Raw genomic sequence first — 16,586 nt, 5'->3', positions numbered from 1 at the left:
GAGTCCTGTATGAGCAGGACTGCGTTTTAAGGTCAGCAGTTAATAGTTCAATAACAAATCACAAGCTGAATTTTGTTTTTGCTGCTGTGAGGAAAATACGGAACTTGCGTGGTTGCAGTTCTGGATTTTGGCTCCTTGCCCAGGATTGCTTCGTGTGCCTCCTTTTTTGGCAAACGTTGGGCATGGTGCAGGTTTGTTGACACCCTGCATTATACCATGAAGCTGATAAAGCTGAGTGTTTAGTGCTTCTTTTTTTGTTTGTTTTTTGTTAAGGCTTGGGAGCAAACCATTTTGCTGTTCCAACTCCTAAATGCTCAGCTTTACTTGGTTTTTATTACCCAGATAAGCCATCTACTGAGTCCTCTGTTTTTCTTTCTCCCCACCCATGTAACAGAAGCTGGAGTTAAGCAAGCTAAAACTCAAGTAAGGACTCAATTTGTAAGAAAATCCTTGCAAAAGTTGTGTGGCAGTAGATACTTTTTTCCTGACCTGAGATACCAAAATACATCTGGTGTGCCTACTCGAATGTGAAAGAACATGGGATGTCCTATTTCTTTTAACCCTGTTTTGACTGTGTTGGTATAACTGCTGTGATGTACTAACCTGATCTACGCAGGGCAGAGAGCACAAAACACATTGTTTACAAAGTTATAAAACCATGTTTGTTTGATTTATTCTCACGGTGTGGTGTTCGGCTCCTGTTGGGATGCTGTTACTAGGGCCACTTTTGTTATTTTTCCTAGATTGATACTTCTGGTGGCTCGGTGACCCCTTGGTCAAGATTGGCAGGTAGATTTTTCAAGGAGGTCTAGTATAAGGATCTCTGTATGAGAGAAAAGGCTCCCCGTGAGGCTTTGTCCCCACCCCACCCCCATCAATCCTCGTGGGACCTAGAAAAATGAGCAACCTGGAAGTGCCTTCCACAGTTACAGTAGAGACCAGATATCTCGGGTTTTGGTGGTAGGAGTTTGGGGTTTTTTTACGTTTGTTTTGCTTTTTAACTAAAAGTGTGCCATGTCAGGAGTTTAGTGCTTTGATCACTCACAGGAAAGTGTAGTATATGTTGCAGTATGTTTTGGTTTGCTTTTTTCTTTTTTTTTCTGAATTGAAAGTGTACTGTTGCTATTTGGAAAAATACTGGATAAAACCAGTGCACAAAAAATGGTGTTTCATATGAGCACTGTCAAACTACTGTGACGTATCCTTGGTCAAGGGAAGGCGGATGGAGGCAGAGCAGAACCTGTTAAATGATCAGCTAAAGGCTAATGCACTAAGCTGGTTTGCCGGGGGCAGGGAGCAACCCATGCATCGTGCCAGTGTTACAGGCGTAGAATAGCTTATTCCTCTGTAGTTTGTGCTTAAATCAAGGTGTTGGAAGGTTGAATCCTCATAAAGGCAGATACAGACGGTAACAAAGAAATGGAAGGAAAAGGCCCTTGTGGTAATAGAAAAAGGATTGAGCAAATCTGGAGAAAAGGTCACATAGTGCCTAACTGACAGCTGTGTGGCTCTGGTATTGGTTGGTGACAGAAACCTGTCATAGAAATGAAATAAGTAAGTAGTAAATTAGGGCTTGAGTGTCTGTGTGGTCAAGTAGCTGTTCTGTGCTTTAAACTTCTCTTACCCTCCAGTTTCCGTACTGGCCACGAGCTCTGTTTTGTAGAGGTAGACCAAGTGTGACTTTGGCTGTTTCCCCATAGTTAATTTTATTTACCTATTTTTGCCTTTCACCTGCCATACATCGAAGCTTCTTTGCACTGTGGCAGTCTTTTCCCCAGGTTCCTTATGGTATGGCAGCTCTTTCACCTTTCGTGCAGGGGAGGAGCAGGAGCCCTGAAGGATAGGTGAAAAGAAGAACGGAGCGTGGTGCTGTCAGAAGGTTCAGTAGAGTCAGGCGCTGCCGCATCTTCTCACAGTAATCGGCTCGGTGTCCGCTGAATGCTGCACCTTGGAGCAAGACAAATCCAGTAGTTCTTGCTGCTCAAGTGCCGTCTGTTCCTTTCCATCTTCATTTGCAGTCGCAGCATCTCAAGAAGACATGTGCATCAGTAGGGTTAAATCTAACGAATGTAACCAGTAGAACTGCATCTTGTCAGCCAGGGATCACGTTGCTAAAATATCAGAGGATATTTTTCTGGAGAAACTCAGTGGATATCTGTATAGCCTGGAGAGCTTTCTATGTAATTCAGATTTTATTGATAGTTGCACAGGTATCAGAAAATGCTGAGTACTTGAGAGCATGGAAAATGTCTCTCATTGAAGAAAAAAAAAAAAAAAAAAAAAAGCCTTTGCCTACAGCATTCCTGGTCTGTGCCGTTTGATTTGTGTCCCAGGCAGTGGTTTCAGTTCTGCTGCTTGGCATGAGCTGTGGGGCTGACTCACCAATGTAATGTTCAAAGTGTTCTTGAACAGAGGGATTCACAGGCTTAGTGTACGGTACCAGGTTTTTAAAACCACTACTCAAATGGTTTTAAATTGACAGAGAGCAGAGACAGTGGGTTTGTTAGGAAAGGTTTGCTTATACAGTGAAAGCTCAGGATTCAGTAAAAAAGAATGTGAAAACAAACTTCCTATTTTAGTGGGTTTATTTTCCTACTTATTCTTAGAAAAAGGCATGTACCATAACATTGTCTGCAATGCAGCAGATGCATCCCCGATTATGAACTGACATCATCGTTTATCTCTTAGATGAAATGCAAAAACTGACGTATGATTGAGTAGCTTTAATTTCTGAATTTCTATTATTATAAGTATTGCTTATACATAAGATTGCTTATAGCACACTTGATGACATTTAGGGGTTTGGGGTTTTTTTGGGGGTGGATGGCTGTCAGTAGCAATTCTCTTATTATTTTTTTCCCCAGAAGAATCAAGGTTGAACAGTTTCAAAAGCAACTATATTTTTGTGCTGTTTGTTCTTTGCAGGAATATATGGTTTATAGGAAACATACCTACATGAGACTGGATGGTTCTTCGAAGATTTCTGAACGAAGGGACATGGTAGCAGATTTTCAGAACAGGTAATGTATTTCACAAGGTGCTTCTTTGCTAAACTGTGTGTACATAGTGAGTTGGCGTAAGTTGTAATGGAAGTAAATGAAGTTTGCAGCTACATTATCTTTCCTGATATCAAACGGACATCATTTATCTGAAGCAGTTTCTATGTAGTTTACTGACTAGGAGTCACTGGTGTTGATACCGAACCCAGCTGTATTTAGGAATTTGTCATCTGTGAAACAGTATTGGAAGCAATTTTAGTGGAGTACCTGCCTGTTGCGGCTTCGTGCCTTTCAAAATATGCTATTGCTTAAAAAGAAGCTCACTAGAAAGGCAGCAAATGTTTGTTGGTTATGATGTGCTCTGACAGCTGACACTGAAGATGAGATTGAACATCGTGTATATGCTCAAGTTTTGAAAGTGACCTAGTTTTCTGCAAAACAAACCATTTAAGTGTGTTTTATTAGAAAATCTTAAACTAATATACAGGTGATTAAATGGGGATTTTATTAGATAGTAAGATATGTTAACCCTTTTTGTTTAGTAAACCAAAATGGATTCTTGCCATTTTTATGAGCACATCAGGAAAGAAGAGTATGTGATAATCTTATTATAAGTTAATATCATATAGTATAACTTTGTCTCCACTAGGGTGTATCATTTATGATTGTTATCTAAGTCTATGGTTGTTAAGTTTCCTTTTAATCATGGGACGTGGCTTGATACAATGTCACTTGGGTGTGGTAGTTTGCAGTAAGGTTATCCTTATGATGTGAGCTTGTGAGAAGATCACTTTTCGGAGGAGTTCAGTTCATAGATTGTTGTTTATTGCAGGGTGAAAGCAACATTCTAGATTAGATTAGCGATCCCAAGGTGTAGTAGCTGAAGATAGGAGGGGAAGCCATGTACAGCCTTTCAGGCCACTGGTTCATGAGGCTTAAAGACTTGTGCTGCATGATGACTCTTCTGGTGAACTCCTCAGAGCAATAAAACTTGAAAAGAAAGTCTGCCAAATACCTGAAATAAGAGGACCATGCAGTACATTACCTTTCTGCCTGATTCCAGGTGTCAGAAACAGGTTCCTTGCAGGTTATTGTGTCCTCCTGGAATCCTGACTCTTCTTCCTCTAAGGTCCTTTAACCAAAAGCAGTGAAGGAATTTGTTTTTATTAATGAAAGTTTGGTTTTATTAATGAACAGGACAACTGAAGGAAAATAAATCCTTTCAGCAGGAAATCCCTTTGAAATATAGGTCAGCCAGTCTAAACAAGAATTCCTATTAAGATGTTAGTAGAGTTCCTCTTACACATGGTTTACTTATGAGAAAATTTTCCAGGAAAAAAAAGCCTAACTGAGACTAAACTATCCTCCAGGATATCCTAGCAGGGTGCTGAAAACATTTAGCTATGGAATGATAATTTGTTCCTGTAGTCTGTGGCACTGTCCACTTTCTTTCCTTCCCACATGGCATTTCCAGAAGGATTTCACAGCTGGATGTTCAGGTGACTGTCTGTGTGCACGCTCTACTATTTAGAAGAGTGAGAAGATTTCCTGGCCGAGGATTACCTACACTGAGAACAGGCAGTTGCTGACTGCTTTGGTTTTTTGTACCTGCAAGATAAAGCCTAGAGATTGATGGCTGGGCTTCAGTTCCTCCCAGCTGTCCATAGCTCGGGGTAGATTTTTGTGCTCTGAGATTCCGGACTGTGATAAACCACCTATTTCTAATTTTAGAGTTGTTAGCGTGCTTTTTGTGTGTGTTAATTCATAGTTTTCATAATTATTTCTGTTGTCTACTGGAAATTTCTTCAGGGGGACCAGGGTAAATCTTACCTTGGACCAGAAAGGGTTCTTTGAGAGCCTTGTTTTTGAGATAGAGCCTTGCCAGGTACTTCTGTATGTCTGGAAGTTTGAGTCCTGAGAAAATAGTCAGTTCTACTTGACCTTCAACGTTACAGATTCGAAAACCTTTAGGTTTTTATATTTGTTGAGTTGTACTAGCATATGCATAACAGCCTGTAATATACCCATGCTTCCTCCAAGAAGGGCAAGAGAGACCCTTTAGATCTGATGAGTGGACACTTGAGGACGGACTTCCTACACGTAGTCAGTCAAGAAGGAAATGTCCCATCCTGCTCATTCCGGAAGAGTTTCTGGTGCTTTACTAATATTGTGTGCACTAGTGTACGGAAGGTGTGGTACCGAAAGGATGTGGCATTGCAGTGTGTCCCCTCTTAAGCAGAGGGCCTTGTCCTATCGCTGTCAAAGTACAGTGTGACAGCCTCTTTGGAGTCCTTACTAGTCCTGTCTGCTTGCTTCGTGTCAGCCTGCTCACAGACCCGCGTGGTGCTGAACACTTCTAGGTACTGCAGAACCCCAGAGGCACTTCCCTAGGGGAAGTTCACAGCCTTAGCAGAAATCCTGATTTTGCTGTTACCGCTTGAGTTTCCGTCGGTACTTGGTCATCCTACACATAGACCTGTCTCCTTGTTTGTTCTGTTCAAAGCACCAAATTTAGAATAAAACTTGGATCTACACAGTTTCAACGTTTATTTTTCTTTCCTTATCGATTTTGTTAAGGCAAGACTTTTTTCAACTTCAGTCAGTTCTGTGAAACTGTAAATTGTTCTTTGTCCATATGAAATCTTAACTTCCAGTGTGGGTGAGATAAACAAGCCCTGGTTTGTTTTGATAGAGATTAATAAGCTGCTATTGCAAATTGCATGTTTGCGTGTTCCAACAGTCTTGATCTGTGGATTAAGTTCTCTCATTCATGTGGGTTTTTTTCTTGACCATGAATGAACAGCACAAAATGTTCTGAAGTGTTCAAGTAATAGAAATAGTCCTGATTGTTTTATATGGGTCAAAAAAATTACTGCTGTGGTCATTTCTTGTTCATCATGCACAAAATAAGGGGATTTTTAATCTCTTTCCTCTACAGGAATGATATTTTTGTGTTCCTGTTAAGCACAAGAGCTGGAGGCTTGGGCATTAATCTTACAGCTGCAGATACGGTAGGTGAAGTTTGGTAAATTAATACAGAATAAAAAATTGGCTTACTGATGCTTAGTTTTCAGTATAAATATTTCTTTGGTTTTCCTGCTTCATATGCCTCCAACCACCATTTTTCCCAAGCTGTTCATCTCCTGCCTCCCAGACTCACAGTTTATGCAGGAAAATTGGTCTTTCTGTGTGAAAGCTGGCGTGCTCTTAGCCACACGGATCAATACTTTTTAGTACTGCCATTCACATCACAACATTGCGTAACATTGTTGCACAGTATGAGCAAAGTATAGTATTAACTTGATGATAAAGTAGAATATTGGACACTTGGTACAGAGTTTTTGGTTGCAGTTGGAAATACCTTCCTTCTCCCCACATACTTCAGTACCTGAGTCTAGCAAGGAGCTGGATGGCTGAAGGGGTCTACAGATGCAATTGACGCTTCCCTACAGTGCGTGGGGTTCCACGTATTTTTGCTCTTAAGGTTCAGCTGCAAAGGGATCAGTAGAACAGGTAGCCATTACCTTTTTTCCTGTACACAAAAGAATGAAGCAATGTCTCCAGAAGTACAAAGTCATTTGTAGCTGAATATCAGCTGCTCAGGAACAGTAACCTTCCCCCCTGCTTCCCCAAGGTGCAAAGACGTACTGATTTCGGTGAACTGCAAGGATTTGCACTCTGGAGCAGCTGCCACTGATACTAGGGAAGGGATGCTAACCTGCATGAACCATTCATCTTTTCAATAACAGCTGGTTTTGTGCTTCTGAACCAGTACCTTGTGTGCAGGCACATTTGAGCCTGGGACAGACTGCAGTCCTTAGCCATACAACCCAAAGACATCTTTAAATCAAAAATATTACATCATTCTTTCTTAAAATATCTCGATGTGTTTTACAAGAAAACAGAAGAAAGGAAGTATTTGTAGCATTTTCAGGCTTGAAAAGTTCTCTAAACTGAGGTTGCTTTGACAGAGGAAATAAACAGATGGAAGCACAGGCATGCTGCAGCGGGCCCCTTGCACCAGCTTTTTTCATTCTGTGCTTTTGTAACTTTTTGAATACTTTGCTCTCTAACACTTTCTTAAATGTTTTTGGTTTGTATGACTACCGTGCATGAAGTCCTGTTGGTACGATAGGGCAGTGTGAATGTAATGTGGCGTGTCAGTTTTCTACAGTAAGAGCACTAGAAGTGTTAGAGTAGGCTAGACTTCATCCAAGTTTGAAAGAAAACTAGTTGGAATATAACTTCAAGTGAAACTCTTAACTTGATGGGCTTTTTCTTCTTAACCCACTAAAAAATGGGTTCATAGTGTGGTTAGCCTGTAATTAATTACATGATGGTGATGTAATGTGGTAACAAACAGGAATTTTGTGCCTCCAAAGCAGGTTTGTTGAAGAAGATATTAAAGACGTTCTGTGGAAGCTGAAACATTCACAGTGACAATCAGTTTGAATTCCTCTGAAATGCAGTGGGAAAGGCTGCATAGGACTGGGCTGAGCTGGGTTAGGTTACAGCTTAGGTTACAGCCTGCAGTGGGGTGGTAATTCTGCGGGCTGTGTTGCAGAACTGTATTTTTTTTATCAGTATGTGAGACTTCTGTGTGTTTAATCACCGTGTGCTCTAAATGTATGGTTTTATTTAATTCTTTCTGTTCTGGTGTTCTTTCACAGGTAATCTTCTATGACAGTGATTGGAACCCAACAGTGGACCAGCAAGCAATGGACCGCGCACACAGGCTGGGGCAGACGAAGCAAGTCACCGTGTACCGGTTGATATGCAAAGGCACCATTGAGGAGCGCATCTTACAGAGGGCTAAGGAAAAGAGTGAGGTAGGAATAAAGAAATCATCTGGAACAAGATGTTATAGAAACAGTGTCAGAAAACACATATCAAAATGAGTAAAGGAGCAGAAAAAGTATCTGCAGGGAGACAGAAGAGAAGCCGAAAGGGGATGTCTTTGTTCAAGTAAACAAATCTGTGTCCCTTGCACAGCGGCATTGCAAGCTGCATTATATGAGCTAGAAATGTTGTGGTTTAACCCCAGCTGGCAACTAAGTACCACATGGCTTGCTCGCTTCTCCCAACCCTGGTGGGATGGGGAGGAGGATTGGGAAAAGGTAAAGCTCATGAGCTGAGATAAGAACAGTTTAATAACTGAAATAAAGTAAATGATGATGATAAGGAAAAAGAAACAAAACCCAAGAAAAACAAGTGATGCTCAGTGCAGTTGCTCACCCCATCTGACCGATGCCCAGCCAGTCCCCCAGCAGCGATCGGCTGCCCCCGGCCAGCTGCCCCAGTTTATATACTGGGTGTGACATTCTGTGCTGTGGAATATCCCTTTGGCCAGCTGGGGTCGGCTGTGCTGCTCTGCTCCCTCCCAGCTCCTTGTGCCCCTGCGCTGGCAGAACAGAAGAGCCCTTGACTTGGGGTAAGAGCAACTCAGCAACAACTAAACCATCTGTGTGCTGTCAACATCGTTCTCATACCAAATCCAAAACACAGCACCGTAGCAGCTACTAAGAAGAAAATTAACTTTATCCCAGCCAAAACCAGGACAAGGAAGAAGCTAATCATTTACATGATTTCATGAAAACTCTTTCTTTTGATGCCAGGAAACTACTCAGGCTTTCCTTAAGACTAGAGCTTCTGTCTTTACCGTGTCGGGGCTACTGATTCCTCACATGTTATATACTGTTACCCTACAGCTGAGTTTTTATTTTAAAGAAGCTTGGGAGGTAATCAAGAGAAAATTTTTTGAGGTGAGGGTTGCCACAAGAGCTCAGTGTCCTGCAGCATCAAGCAGTAAGTGTATTAGAAACTTTAAACCTCATGACAATTTATTGGCAAGAAAAAGTAAAGCAGATTCACTTTCTTTGGTAGCAGTAAGTATACTACATACAATATACCTGTATTATATATGATGTATAATTTCTTCTATGTGATGTTTTATGTACTCAGGGTTTCTGTTAGCTTTTGTCTTAATTAGATGCTGATTGTGGTGCTGCAGCAACTGAAGCATCTCCAGCCGAATGCATTTACATTTCCCTTGCTGAAACTTACCCATTTTCTCTAGGATACTGCATTAGAGTCACCTGATATCAACCTGAAAATAAAGTATAGTCTTTTTGCTGGTGATTCAAATCATCGAAATTGGCTTATGCTAAAGCTTGCTCTCTTGCTAAGTTTTGACTCTTCCTTGGTGTTTTTTTTTAATACAGTTGCAGTAGTAGAGGTTGAGTGAATGCTTAAACTGAGACACTGACTCTACATGCAGATTTAGTTTTCAGTCAGGGAGACCAAAAATGCTGTACCTTTAAGAATGTCATCTGCATGATCCTCTGTGCAGATTACTTGAAAAATTGGACTGGTAATTTATACCTGACAGAAGTATTGCTGTATTTTTGTTAAGCATTGTATTAATACAAATTATCATTTTTGTTTATTACAGTGTTTTAGAAGAAGTGCACCTTTGCACAAGGAACAGCAATTTTCTAGCTCAGTTTCTCATGTTTTGTACTCCTAATTATATTCTTAATAAATGTTCCCTGAAATTTTGCTACTAAGTTTGCTATGATAGAGAAGTTGAGTCAGTTCTGACTTGCACAGATGCGCTGGCATCTTTTTATGGCTGGCTTTCAACGAAGGGTAGTGAGAACAGTTCATGGTTGCTTTGAGTAATCTTTCCTTTTTTTCCTGTCATTTTTTTTTCCTTCTAGATCCAACGAATGGTGATTTCAGGTGGCAATTTCAAACCTGACACCTTGAAGCCAAAAGAGGTGGTCAGCCTTCTGCTGGATGATGAAGAACTAGAAAAGAAATGTACGTGAAATTCGTGTTGCAGCGTTTTTGCTCTCTTCCACTTCATTAGCTTATGAGATCTGTGTTTTTATCTCTACAAACACATGTATTGCTGATAACAGCTTCTGTTTCCTGACTCTTTTTGTATTGCCAACTCTTGTTAGTACAAGCTGGTTTCATATCACTGCTGAGCTGAAAGATTAAGTTGTGCAAGAGACCTGATGTTGTGGAAAAGTTTTTATTGGCACTTGTTCAGGATCATTATGTTGTTCCTGAATGACAGAGCTTTCACAAGAATTACGTCGGTCATGGCCAGAAAAATATTAGTAAAAATGCTGTATTTCATCATACTTTTGAAGCTGTATTAGAGGAATACGCTTTTATGTTGTGTGGAAGAAGACTTTCACTGAGAGACTTTTTAGTTAATTTGGATGTGGTGTTTTCAGTGTGTGTTAGTTCTAATACAGCTGACTTTTCTTCACAGTTCTGTTAGAACTAGAATTTCTTGTAAGTTTCACAAAAGAATAGGAAGTATCTTTCCAGTGGTGACAACTGTGTCTTTCTTGTCTGACAGTGCGTCAGCGTCAAGAAGAGAAGCGACAGCAAGAAGAAACAAATCGTGTGAAGGAACGTAAACGTAAAAGGGAAAAATACGCTGAAAAGGTACTTGGATGCGAAGAGGTTGCCTGTGTCTGTGACGGAGCCAGAAGAGTGTCAAGCTCGCTGTTAGGTGGTGGGGAAACATTTTATGCAAAGGCAGCGTGCTGAGTAAAGCCTTCTTCCCTTCACCATGGAACATCACTCTGTGGCACTTCCTTACACAGAAGAGGGATATTACAAAATACATAATAAATAGTTATCTGCATTTTAATCATTAGCAACTTGAAAAATAAGGAAGTACCACATACCCAAACAATGCTGTTGATCACCAGTAGTCTACAGACAATAATTTGAGGACACATGCTTGAAAAAACAAGATGATCAACTGATCGTTCTGTGGCATATAAAATGGTGACTTCATCAAGATTTTGTTCCGCAAGGACAGAAGGGGAATGTAAATGAAGCACCAAACACAGATAAAACCCATAGAGCTGTGTGGCTTCTGTGGAGCAAGGGAAGATCAGTTTGTTTAAAAAAGATCATTAAAACTAGTTTATGAAAACTCTGAATTTTTGAGACAAGGAGGCTTTGCATTAATTAGTTGGAATTGTGTGTAATAGTAAAGAATTTTAAGCTCACTCCAAAAGGAATGGAAATCAAAGTTTAATTTTGTAAGAGTAATTCTCCATCATTCTGGCTTTTTAAGGAAGGGGAAAAAAACCAACCAACCAAACCCTGCTCTAAATCTAAAGAAAGCCATTAAGTGATCTGTGACTGTGTCCTTCAGAAAGCTGTTTTGGGAAATTCCGGACATGGCATTCCTTGAGTTATAAGACTGCATTAGATGTTGAGATTTTGGGTTGCTTATTCCCTTTCTTCTGTTGTAGCATCTTTTTCATTCCTGGTGTTGTTTTATTTATTTCAGAAGAAGAAGGAAGATGAATTGGATGGGAAGAGAAAGAAAGAGGGCATGAACCTTGTGATCCCGTTTGTTCCCTCAGCTGATAACTCGAACCTGTCTGCTGATGGGGATGACTCCTTCATCAGTGTGGACTCTGCCATGCCCAGCCCTTTCAGTGAGGTGAGACTCACTGCTGCTTTAAACTATACGCTGTTCCAGTTGCAGCTTTACATTCTGTAGGAAGTCTTGCTTTTTGTTATTTTAGCTAGTGTAGAACTTTGAGTATGTGGCAAAGTGAGATGTCTTAAAGGTGAACCGTGGAACTGAAAATAATTTGTCAAAAACCTAACAGCTGCTAATAAGCTGCCTTACAGCTCCGCATGTTATTGGACATTCCATCATTCCCTTCTTCATTTGCTCTCTGCCTCCCTTGCCACACAGCAAGTTCATGCCCTGACTCTCCTCCCTTTCAGCCCCTGAAATATTTCCATTCCAGCCTGCAGTCCCACTTAGTTTCTTCCTACTTTCTTCTGCCTTTTTCCTGCCTGTGTCACACCCGCATTTATAACAGTGTGCCTTCTCCCACACCAATACCTTCCATAGCAAGAACAGTCTCTTTCTGCTCCTGAAGCAAACATTATTCTTTGGCATTTGGTTTCTTTGCAAGCACTCCTCACTAGTCTCATCTGCACCTCCTTTTCTGCTTACCTTCCTTGCTTCTGATTCTGAATTAGTGTGGGTTTTTTCCCTCGGGAATCTAAATAGTTAATTTTCAGTGGTGCACATCTTACTTCATCTTTTTTTGTAAACAATTGCAAACTGGTTTTGGCAGCAAGTATGTTTTGTTCTGTAGCATGTCGGTTAAGATGCCTACATTGTATTGTTCCCTTATCGACCAAGACTTTTAGTAGTAGTAGCAGTAGGTTAACAATCCTATGGTTTTCTCTCTTGCAGTTGAAGATGCATAGCTGGACAGCAGTTTTCTTAAATCTCTGCTGAGCTCTTAGTCTCCTGTTGCTTAATTTAACGTGTATTTTCATGAATTGCAATTAAGTAGCTCCTGGAGGCCTTTACCGCTGCTCAGCATGTAAATAGAGTGTGGTGTGATTCGGCAGATTGTGTCATGCTGTCTCTCATGGTGAAAATGAGAGAGAACAGAACAAGTACCAGTTAATTGTTTGTGATTGTCTTTTTAAAGATTTTATTATTTTTGTACCCTTCCCTTTCCTACCGTGAGACGCTAACGGCTTTGTTGTGTTGTGTTTAGATATCCATCAGCAGCGAGTTACACATGGGCTCTATCCCTCCCGACGAGAGCAGTAGCGATATGCTTGTGATTGTGGACGACCTGGCTTCTTCGGCACCTCAGTCAAGGGCGACAAACTCTCCCGCTTCCATTACTGGCTCAGTTTCGGATACCGTCAATGGTCAGTACTCTTGCCTTGGCTTGCTACTAACATTTATTAAACCTCAACTTTGTATGGCTAGGTGATACTCAAGTTAAAATGCAGGAAATGTGTACGCATGGTTGGCAAGATTCGGGGGGGGGAAATGCCTTTTCATTCAGAAATTACTGCAGATTTGATGGGAGGTCTAGTTATAGGCTGTCATTCACTTTTTCCTCTCTTCTGTGTTAGTTACTCATAAAAGTTTTGTCCTTTGTTGGTTGTTATAGGGGGCTTTCCTTCCATTATGCTCACATGGCCAATTTACAGACCACCACAGAACTATTAAATCTCTCAGGTTTTCCTTGAACATGCTGGTGGGTCCTCTGTTTCCAGTGGGTGATTGGAGCAGCTGTAATGTTAAATAATGGCAAATGTTTAACTGCCATAGTTTTCTATACTGAAATAAGTAGAGCCGTAGTTCTTAACGAGTTTCTTTAGAGATAGCAAATGTAAGAAGCTTCATATCTATTTTCAAGTAAGAAAGTCCTTCATCCTGAAGTACAACCCAAAATCCTCCACCTGTTTGTGGATTGGATTCATAATATTAGTAAGTAGTTGGAATTAATAAGACATAGTTAATAAAGAGTGAAGTTGCGTATACATAATTCCTTTTCATGGGATCGCTGCTTGCTACTAATGTCCCTGTTAATGTAAATGAAAAGTATTGGTTAATAGGAACAGTATTAATGTAAGTGGTAGGTAGTTCTGACGCCGTGTTCATTTGGGGGTCACCTGAAACACTGCAGCAGTTACTGGTTTAATGTTCTTTTCTTGTTCAGGTGTTTCAATGCAAGATACACCTCTCACTGGGAGAGGCCAGTCAGGTCGAAGCCGGGGCCGTCCTAAAGGTTCGGGCAGCGGATCCAAAGGCGGCACTGGGAAAGGCCGAAGCAGGAAATCGATAGCGGGCAGCGCCGCGGCAATGGCAGGTGCCAAAGCAGGAGCAGCGGCAGCCTCCGCGGCGGCATACGCAGCCTACGGGTACAATGTCTCGAAAGGTATGTTGTGGGGGAGGGGAGGCAGCAGGCTGCCCAGAGCAGAACCAGCCACATGAGCCGGGTGATGGCTGTTCCAGCCTGTCAAACAGTAGATTGAAGGTGGTGTTGGTATTGCTTGTCCATGATGTTCTGAGATCCAGGCAATACACAGTGTGATGCGGTAGTGGCGTGAGAGGACAGCCCGTTTCACCACAGATGACCTTGAGAGACTGGTCCTGCAGAAGTTTCATCTGCCCTTTGAATTGTCTCATACCAAATATTTTTCCTCTTGTTTTTTATTTTGGTGTCCAGGCAAATTGGGTAGCGTTGTTTGTCCCAGGGGTGTGGCTGTGGCTGTCCTGCATTGCTGTTGTGTTGAAGTTACAGCATCAGGTTCCAAAGCCTGCTAAACTGGTGGTGATGGAGCTTCAGCTTCACGCCAGCTGAAGGTGGCCCAGGGTATAACTGCGAAATGTTTTGTATCTGAAGGATGTCCCTTTTCGTTAAACTCTCATAAGTCATGAATACAGGGTGGTCTTAAGACCGATTGTTAGTACATTGTTGTGGAAGAGCCACAAGTGGAATAATATGCTCATGTGGAATTTGATTCTCTTTCCCATTGCTAGGCATGTCTGCAAGTAGCCCTCTACAGACAGCAATTATTCGGCCTTCTGGACTTGCAGATTTTGGACCTTCAAGCGCCTCTTCTCCCTTGAGCTCCCCTTTGAGCAAAGGAAACAGTGTTTGTGGGACCCCCAAAAGCTTAAACCTGACCAGCAGTCTCATATCAGAAGCTCCAATTCGGAAGCAAAGCAAAGGTGCCCACGCCTCCGGTGGTCGGTAGTAATTTTGAACCCCCAAAGCTTGTTGGAACTGTGTTGGCTTTCAGAGTAGACCACCCTGGCAGCTGAAGGCATGCAGAGGAATGCCTTGTTGCTGTCCAGCATGTGTGTGAAAAGAAAATCAAAGCACAATGGGAGTGGGTGGTTTATGTGAGCACTTTGATTATGTGTATTCCAAAAAACTATCATTGCAGACGCTGCGAGAGGGAGGGAAGGGGCTCTGGGGTAACTGGGAGAGTAAGTATCAGCTGGTGTTTTGTTGACGCATCTGGCAAAGATTCCTGCAAAAGCGTCCAGCTACTCCATGCAGTACCCTTGAGCTGGATGTGCTTGAAGTCACACCAGTATACTTTCTCTCTCGTAGCCTGAGGTGGAACCCAGCATTTGTTTTATCCTATGAAATCAGTATCCAAACCCCAGGAGTGTCCTGGAGAGTCACAAGACATTTCCGTACTGGCAGCTGGTCAATGTACGTGCGGGGCTAACTGGGGGCTAACCCGAAGGTGATGTGTGATCAAAAAACCCCATGTTCTTGGATTCTTCTAGCGTAGGCCTCTGGGTTTGAAGTGCAAAGGAGGGTGTCTCGGGCGGTTTCCAGGGAAGGGACTCTCAGCAGTGTTTGTCAAGGAAGAGGTTCGGAGCCGCAGAACACGGAGCGCGCCGGCAGGCCTGGGGAGAGCAGCCGCGCTGCCTCTGCTGCGCGCAGTGGAAGGAACCACAAGCCAGTGGTTCACTTTGCATTTCACAGTTCTCTCACTTTTGAGGTGTGCAGAACTCCTAAAAGCTTAGGAACAAAATAAGGCTCCATTTGTTCAAACTGCAAAAGGGGGAAGGGGGAAGTGCCGAGGAAGAGTGTGCGGCTGCTCCTCTCGCTGTGCCATAGCAGAGCGTGGCTCTGCAGCTTGCAGTGCTGCGAGGGGAGCAACAGAAAACTGTCCTGAGAGAGAAACTGTGCCATTCCCCCTTCCAGCCAAACCCTGGGGAGAAAATTGTCTCGTATCCCAGCCATCCACTGACTGTTCTTCCAGCGTGCTTTCCCTTCATCTTTGTGATCATCACACGTACTGGCTTGGTTGAGTTCACTGCCGTGTGTGGGTACCAGTGGCCACGTCCCATGGGACTGATGGAGGCAGCGCTGCCGGTGCCCGTCTGTGTCCTCATTCCCTGGTTGCTCCTTCCCTGTCCTCAATGCACAAACCCCGCCGTAGCCCCTTGCTTTGCTGTAAGCGTTGTCTGCATTGCACTGAGATTTAGATGTGGGGCAGCTCTTCTGCCTGACACACTGAATTATAAAAGGCTGTTCTGCCGGGGCACTTTCATCCCTTGAGAGAGAAGCAAGTCGGGTTGCAGGTCTGGGCTCTGACAGCAGAAGATGACTTTTTTTATTATTATAATTTTTTTTTCCAACCCCAAATCCTTTGCCTGGCGTCCTACAGTGTGGAGCGAGTGCTTCCTGTTGGCTCTGCCTCTAATTTGCACACCTGAAAATAGCAGAACTGAGCTTAGTTAGATTGATTTTTAAACAGATTTGCAGGGGATAATTGAGGGGGAGGTGTTGTTTAATTAACTCATGAAGACTTCCCCATTCCCCTCCTATTCACATGTATATATGATATTTAGAGGAAATCAGACAAATGCCAAGCTTTTTTTTCTCTTTGAATGTGCTGTCTATTTTTATAACTGAACTGTACATATGTATAAAGAGAGACACATCTTTCTTTTACTAACTGGAGAAGAAAATCTTAAATAAAATGGAGTGAGATAATTTTATGTAAATCAGTGCCTTTGTGTTTTTTCTGCCTGTAGCTGTATGAATGAGAGGATTAGGGAAGAGAGCGTGGAGGATGCGCATCTGGAAACGCACCTACAGACACGTGCTGCTCAGTGCAATGCTCTAGAGCGTTTGCAGTCTTCAGAGTGTCACGTTGGTAACCTTTGCCAGTTACAGCTGTACCTTGTCACAGGTGTGTACTTACTGATGACCTCGTAACTCATTTTGGAGCAGGTATGCAGCAGAT

The 16,586-nt window shown here is 42.3% G+C and overlaps 1 protein-coding gene across 4 annotated transcripts in view; it reads left to right on the top strand.

Moving 5' to 3' along the window:
* The window catches only part of INO80 (INO80 complex ATPase subunit), a 67,165-nt gene extending 50,821 nt beyond the window's left edge, over positions 1–16,344 (top strand). For all 4 annotated transcript variants that reach the window (XM_055715563.1, XM_027804682.2, XM_027804681.2 and 1 more), the window contains exons 28-36: positions 2,926–3,020; positions 5,938–6,010; positions 7,670–7,828; positions 9,719–9,821; positions 10,375–10,463; positions 11,326–11,481; positions 12,569–12,728; positions 13,529–13,747; positions 14,353–16,344. In XM_055715563.1, the coding sequence (XP_055571538.1) occupies positions 2,926–3,020; positions 5,938–6,010; positions 7,670–7,828; positions 9,719–9,821; positions 10,375–10,463; positions 11,326–11,481; positions 12,569–12,728; positions 13,529–13,747; positions 14,353–14,570 (1,272 nt within the window). In that variant the 3' untranslated portion in view covers positions 14,571–16,344. The remainder of the gene's footprint in view (positions 1–2,925; positions 3,021–5,937; positions 6,011–7,669; positions 7,829–9,718; positions 9,822–10,374; positions 10,464–11,325; positions 11,482–12,568; positions 12,729–13,528; positions 13,748–14,352) is intronic.
* Positions 16,345–16,586: the final 242 nt, after the last annotated feature.

This window comes from Falco cherrug, chromosome 7, assembly GCF_023634085.1.
Source record: "Falco cherrug isolate bFalChe1 chromosome 7, bFalChe1.pri, whole genome shotgun sequence".
In the NCBI taxonomy this organism is placed as follows: domain Eukaryota; kingdom Metazoa; phylum Chordata; class Aves; order Falconiformes; family Falconidae; genus Falco; species Falco cherrug.
Note: the sequence above shows the minus strand (reverse complement) of the source record. Positions and strands in the feature narration are given on the sequence as shown.